Here is a 7,039-nt window from a genome sequence, read left to right as displayed (position 1 = left end):
ATCCATGGTAAAATTCTAGATTTAGAACATATTTAAAGGAAAATTAATGAAAATGATTTGAAAATTTTGAGTTTTAACGATAAGGACAAGGGTGATGGCCTTCTCGGCCTCATCAAGGGCTTGCTAGGAGAAGGAGACGAAAGAAGAGCAGGAATCGGCGGATCGGGACTGGGCGAGGAGCTGGGCGCCCATGACACTTGGCTTGGGAGACAGGTTTGTTGCAGAAACGATAACAGAGGTTGGCCATGAGCTTTTGGGGGATGTTGTGAATGGAGAGGAAGACAGCGATGACGAGGATTAGGCCAGTTTGGAAGAGAATGACTTTCGCGATTCGGGACTGATCGGTCGGTGCAGATTCATCTATTTAGGAATTGATGCATGGGAATTGGGATTGAGGGAATCCATGATGAGTGTTTGGGAATCGAGTTGAGGGAGGATTGGGAGATATGGGAATTGGTTTCAGGGTTTGAATTCATATTGAGAAGGAGGTCGGATAAGAAGGTGGATTTGGTGATTTAAAGGGGGTGGGCCCACTTTTTTTAAATTTAATTTTTGACAATTTTTTTTTTAATGATTTATTTTATATATAATTTCTTCATGGCACAAGTGAATTGGCACGTCAGTGAATATATGGGCCCTCCATTTGCCAAATCATCACTTAACAACCAATTTAACAAAATCACTAACGGAGGTATGACATTGCAATGTTTAAAACATAAGGTATGAAATTGTGGTGTGACCCATAGTTGAGGTAGTTTTGTGTAATTTACTCTATAATTAATTTGTCTCATCATTTGTGGCTGACAAAGAAAAATGATATTGGACTCATGGACCCAGCCCGTTTCGGCATGTTTCAAACGAGTCGGGTTAGGTCCGGTTCCAAATTCTGAAATCCCATTACTAGACTCGACTCGCCCATTACTATTTACAACAGATAGGTCCAGTTCTGCTAAATTTGAGCCCTGCCTGGCCCGTGCCCGCCCCTAAGCAGGAGCATGACATGAGCGTTACACGTTTAAATAAGGTACAACACGGTATGATTTGTAAAAAAATGGGCGGGTCGTGCCCAAAAATCAAGTCCAATGTGCCGGGCCACGCCTAGACAAGTTATGGCCTAAGCGCACATGGGCCAACCCACTTAATACCCATTTATGGTATGTATGATGTAAACAACTCACCTAACACGACAAAACCCTACTCGCTAGAATTGACAATTTTGAGGCAAACAAGAGGACTGGAGTTTGGAAGAGGAACGATAGAATTATGGAGGAGGGGAAAATCTCTTCAACTTCTTCTTTGATTAGCTAGTTGTTTCCCATTGGCATCTCTTCCAAGGTTTAATTAATTCAAATTATCAACCCTTTTTAGGCTATGTTTCCTTCTAATCTCCCCTGAATTTCACCTTCACCTTCACCTTTTAAAACATTCGTAGGGATTGATAGAACTGAGCACAATGAAAAAATTATTTAGATCTCGAATTTTAAAAAAGGTTCGGATCTTAAATTTAGTGAGTGAAATAGCAAGTTATTAAGGAAGCGAGGAATCTGCATAATTGTTAATTTGATGTAACGCTGCAAAAGCTTGTGGAAGTTTCAAATGACTGTTTAAAAAGTTCTCGTTTGGGGAAACTCTTGTTCTTCTCCTTTCACGTTAGTTTGAGAAGAGTACATTTCATCTAAGGGGTGTGATATCCACACACCCTTATAATTTTTTGCCGTCCGATCGGATGAATTGAAGAAGATCAAAGAACAAAAATTAATAAAGGTGTGAGAAGTAAAAAGATAATAAAAGAATCGTTACAAAGATAAACAACACAACATCGTTTAGCATATGGGATGCAAATTACAAGCAGCTACCCCCTCGTAAAATTTCCTGACTCCTGAAAATGAAGGGGTTCATTACCCCAAGAAACACATCCGGCAGTCATTTCTCTGGCGAATAGTTCAACACACCGACTACGTTGGAGTCCCGGAGAATACTCCTGTAAAAATCCTAATAAAAGGTACAAGAGAACGTATATCAGTAAATACTGTATTGCCTAATTGACAACCGGACGCCTGAGTATCAAACATGTGATCAGTTCCTCCACACAAAAAAAATTAAAGAAAGATAAAATGATCAGCGTCAACAAGAACAAAATCTAATGGTTTCCAATGAATGGGAAACTAGCGAGTACATAAACACTACTAATAAAAGGGTTAGCGTCGGTTACAAGACTAAACTTACTTGCTACCGGGGGCTTCCTTGAGTAGTCTCCTGGTATGCTTAACATGATTTGATTATCTGGTATAGTTTTGGATCTTGAATTGTCGTCCGTAGCCTATACAGTATCAACGTCACACGCAGAAGAAGATTACTAATGCTAAAATCTAAACCGTAAGGCATAAGCAAAAGAACAGGCTGCTGCATGTGGTGAAAACTAACCTTCCCTGGACAAAGGCCCAATAGAAGGCACTCATATGGCCTGTGATGAAAGAGGTCCAAATCGCCAATCAAAGAACCATCTGCTTTGACCTTCGACAGTCAATAGAACCAGACCTTGTCAAAGTGAATTCACTAAACTATAGCCAAGTTTATTCACTATGAAAACAAAAACACACGGCCAAACTGAGAACCTTCAACCAGAAAAAAGTAGCTGCATATTCGACTCCCCATGCAGGAAAAAGTTCCTTCTCGACAAAGCCACGCAACTTCTCCCTGTTGGTCACCCATAAAGCAACAAGTGCTCCATTTGTGTGACACAATTGCTTGATGGGAAGGGATAAGAAATATCGGTTGGGCAAAGTTGAGTACCTATAATAACGTGACAACCGCATAGTTAGTGAAAAAAATGACAAGTTCCTAGCAGCTTGTAGCCCATATTAACGCTAGTTCATGCTACATGTCAAATCTGCATCAGCCACTCATCTACAACTCCAAAATGTTTCAACAAACTAAACTACCAAAATTAATAACATAAATTAAGAAAATTTTCCATGGTTGATTGGTTGATCTGTTAATTAAGACAATAGGACAAATTTTACAATAGTCACTTGGATTAACATCCCTTTAATGTCACTTTTTACTCTTTAACAACAGTAAGCGGCACACTCTTACAGGGTGAGTATGCTTTCAATTCCATTAAAAAGTTCAAAATACAGGAGATGCCTGGGTGGTTATTAGAAAAGGCTTGCAGGTTCTTTAGGCTAGAAAGCATAATAAGGTAGAATGCCTACCTCAGCTTTTGACGCGCACTTCCATTTTCCCATGGCGGATCAACAACAATAAGATTGAAGCCACAATCAGACTCTGCTGCACAAAAAGTACAAAATTTAAGCTACAATAACAACTATAGAGTGAACTTGCAAAATGATTCTACCTAAACGAATACTTTGCCTTGCAAAAATTCATGAAATTGGCTCTAGACATCATCATGCTAGTAAATGTACATCACATTTCTTCCAATTTACAGTACAAAACAATACAAAAAAAAAAAAAAAAAAAGAAAAAAACATAGCAAGAGACTTTAAGCATGAAGCATCTAGTTTGTGCAATTTACTCCTACAGAACTTAAGTTGTTTACACATTCAGAAACAGGTTTTGCAGATAATACGGGGTTTGAAATGCAGGAATTACCAGGAATTAGATTGTGAATCTGCCCCAGATCAGACTTCCACATGATAGAAAACAAAACATGTAAGAAACATTGTAAACTACCTCACGGAGTTCATCTGTTCGTTTAAAAGAAAAAAGTCAGTAATGTCAGTGTACCATGTAGAAGGAACTCTCTGGAGGTAAGATATATCGACTGCCCAAAAGTTCAGCCTCCACATCTTCACTGGTCTCATTAATGACTAAGTTGTTAAACACAGGGACTGCTCGTTGTTTACAGTATTCCATGACAGGGGAACCTGAGAAAACAGAGTACAGTTCACTGGGATTAGTAGATACAATTCTCTGTCGAAAAAATACAAAGACATTTCACATTCCAGAAATATGCAAACCACGCAACACGATAGTATCATCATGTTTATATAGTCCACTGGAACAAACTCACAACTCAATTGGATAACATTTTTTATGGCAATTAGAACTCGAATTGAAGAGTTGAGATAGCAAACAGAAGAAAGGACAGATGATGAGCATCCATATGAGCCGAGCATTTCCAAGATCTAACTCAAGTTTTTTCTTATGTAGTGGAATGGTTTGGCGAGCAAAACTTTAAATAATATTTACAATTACATTAGAATTTATTTCAATTATCAAGTAATCAAGCACCAGCTGACAAGCAGCTAATAATAATCTTGATAAAACAAAAAAAGGCGACATTTCAACTTTTATCCAAAAAAAAAAAAAGAATCAAAGGCAAAAAATTTCGAATAACAAAACCGACCTCCATCTTCGCTTGCATTGTCATGTGATTGCGAATTTAAAGTTATCTCATACAGCGGCGCCTGCCAGACCCGCCCGAGTTCAACCAGCGACTGCGTAGTGCCGGGAGACGAAGCTGAATTATCGAAATCATCCCTCAAATTGCTCACAACCTCTAAAAGCTCAGTTGATCTAAGTAGAGATTTATGCGCCTTCAGCAAAAAAGGTCTTGCTTCCTGCAACAAAAAAACCATACAAACACTGAGTCTCCGTCTGAATTTCAATCACAAATCACAAAACTCTTTCCAACATTTTCTCAGTAACCAATAAGCCTTGCAACATTTTCTAGTCAACCAAACAGGCATTGAGCCAGTGAGAGTGCGATTACCTGGTGGCGTTGATCGGCGGCGCGTTCTCTGTCATTGAGAGTCTGAGGCTTCTTCTCCTTCCGCATCCGCTTTCTGGAATTCGAGCACACCCTAGGCTCTTGAATTTTGGATTTGAATGAGCGGGAGTAGTAGGCGGAAGGGGCCACCCTGAACCGGGTGTAGGAGCGGTTGAGGACGCGAACCGGGTCGATGAAAACGGCGGTCGAGTCTTCGAACCGGTACACGCCGGAGTCCAAAAACGTCGATAGCTTGCCGGCTGGTTTCGAGTCCTCCATTATCGCCGTGTAGGTTTCGGCGTTCAGTTCGGCTGTTAGAAATCTTTAGGGTGTACTCTTATTTGAATTTTAAAAGAATTTAGAATCTAGTAGATAATTAGGATTTTAAAATAATTTAAGAGAGTCCATTTAAATACAAGGTGGTTAATTAAAGGATTTTAGAATTTTGGTGTAGTCAACTAAGATTTTAAAAGATTTTTATAGATTTTAAAGGATTTCATTGAATGAGTGATTTTGTAGGATTTGAGAAGAGATGGTAAGCTTAAAAAGACTAAAAAGAATCCTACCTCTACCCTAGGATTTCTTTCTAACCCCCTTTGATTTCTTTCTCTCTCTTTCTCTCCACTCTGCAACCGAGCTTTCTTTCTTTCTCTCTTTTCATTTCATTGAAAATATTTAGGGCCTGTTTGGGATTGAGGTAATTAAAAAAAAAGCTACTATGAAAAAAAGCTATGAAAATTTTTGGTGTTTGGTAAACTTTGAAAAACAGCTTTGTTTCAAAGTTGAGGGTAAAAAAAAGCCCAAAACCAGGAGATGACAAGAAGCTACAATTTGCAGCTTCCAAAAGCAGCTTATTTTCACCCACACACGGGTGAACAGTGTACATGTTTAATGAAATATGAACAACCCAAAACTGCCCTCCCTTTCCCTTCACCTACGCTCTAACCTTTCCAGAGCTCTCTCGCACGCTCTTCACCTCAGAGCTCTCTCGCATAACCCGAACCAGAGCGATCTCTCTCGTTCTCTCGTTCTCCAGGTTTCTCCAGGTAAGCTTCTCATTTATTTGTTTGGATTTTTCAAATTAGGGATGGGGAGATTAGGGAAAGAGGGGTGGGAAGAGCAAAGGGATGAGGGTATGGGTGTCGGGAAAAACAATTGGGGATGGAGGATGGGGAAAAATTAATTGGGGAAGGTGATATGGTTTGTGGAAAAAATTAATTGGGAAAAAATTAATTGGGGAAAAAATTAGGGTTTGTGGAGGAAACAAAAAAAAATTGAGAGAGAAGTTTGACTACTTGTGATATTTGTGATATTTGATTATTTGTGATATTTGATTTGTGATATTTGATTATTTGTGATATTTGATTCTTTGGCGGAGATTGTAAGACATGTGTTAATTATTTGTGATATTTGATTTGTTTCTGTCCATTGTTCCATGATTGCTTGGTTTCTGGTTTTTCTCAGTGTGTTCTCATGCTGTCTGCATTATCTTTTTTGTGGTACGATCTAAATTCTGAGTAGAGTTTCCTACTTTTAGTAGTTTGTGCACTCCTGAAGGCCGTCTTTTGGTGCAATCAGATTTTAATAAACAAAGTGAACAACATAATGCTAATTGAAAAAAAAAAACATGAAAACAAGAAAGAAAGGAACGGATTTAATCTAACCTGGTAACGTTTCAGGTAATGCTATTACTGTTAAAAGTATGGTCATACAGTTAAAAGTATGATCATAAGGCTTCACACATTCTGACTTGTTAGCTAATGCATTGTTAGCTCATTAATTAACAGTTTAATCTTTTGGGGTTCATTGGTTGTCTATTATTGACCAAAATGGATGCCATTGGAGGAAGTTTAGTAGTAAGAGGATGCAGAGCAATAAGTGTTTTTTGTTTTGAGAGACAAACTAGCTGATACGATGATGGGTATCACATGTTGGCATTGCTTGTACAAAGATTGAACTTAATTTTAGGTACATTTAGAGCTGCAATATTATACCCCCATGATGTTTGGGTTTATTATCCCTGTTTCAAGATGTTTTTAGTTCTACATATTGGGAGTCGATGATGAAATTTTGGTTTAAACATGGTATTGGATGACAAAAGTGCACCGAGAGATAGGAAGCAATCTGGGTAAGGAGAAGGTAGATTCTGATGGGCATTCAAATTGCTTCTCCTTACCCAGATTCTAGTAGCCATTCAAGATCTATTCACTCAGTAAATAGGAAGTTCAAATTCTTTTTATCGTTCAATTGCAACGTCACGATCAAATCACTCAGCACGATATTTTTTTATATGGAGCGGGAGAT

At 38.5% G+C, this 7,039-nt stretch overlaps 1 protein-coding gene across 2 annotated transcripts; it reads right to left on the bottom strand.

Moving 5' to 3' along the window:
- Window positions 1-1,755: 1,755 nt before the first annotated feature.
- Window positions 1,756-5,201, bottom strand: LOC137723472 (methyltransferase-like protein 2). 2 transcript variants are annotated; one of them, XM_068462668.1, is made up of 9 exons: window positions 4,739-5,201; window positions 4,373-4,586; window positions 3,751-3,890; window positions 3,616-3,649; window positions 3,216-3,291; window positions 2,616-2,793; window positions 2,425-2,514; window positions 2,227-2,320; window positions 1,756-1,992 (listed from the first exon to the last, which is right to left on the bottom strand). In XM_068462668.1, exons 1-9 carry the CDS (start codon window positions 5,012-5,014, stop codon window positions 1,853-1,855), a joined length of 1,242 nt encoding a protein of 413 aa, XP_068318769.1. In that variant the 5' UTR covers window positions 5,015-5,201; the 3' UTR covers window positions 1,756-1,852. The 2 variants fall into 2 exon arrangements, with proteins under 2 accessions (XP_068318769.1, XP_068318768.1); XM_068462667.1 differs by having other exon boundaries at window positions 3,216-3,288; window positions 4,739-5,194.
- Window positions 5,202-7,039: the final 1,838 nt, after the last annotated feature.

The sequence above is a fragment of the Pyrus communis genome, chromosome 17, assembly GCF_963583255.1.
Source record: "Pyrus communis chromosome 17, drPyrComm1.1, whole genome shotgun sequence".
NCBI classification, from domain to species: domain Eukaryota; kingdom Viridiplantae; phylum Streptophyta; class Magnoliopsida; order Rosales; family Rosaceae; genus Pyrus; species Pyrus communis.
Note: the sequence above shows the minus strand (reverse complement) of the source record. Positions and strands in the feature narration are given on the sequence as shown.

What these genes read in the sequence shown, in the direction of transcription:
- LOC137723472 (XM_068462668.1), bottom strand. Translation starts at nt 5,014, where the DNA reads ATGGAGGACTCGAAACCAGCCGGCAAGCTATCGACGTTTTTGGACTCC. An exon ending in CCGCCGATCAACGCCACCAG is followed by an intron (nt 4,587 to 4,738) that starts GTAATCGCACTC and finishes TTTTTGTTGCAG; the next exon opens with GAAGCAAGACCTTTTTTGCT. An exon ending in AGTGCGCGTCAAAAGCTGAG is followed by an intron (nt 2,794 to 3,215) that starts GTAGGCATTCTA and finishes ACGTTATTATAG; the next exon opens with GTACTCAACTTTGCCCAACC.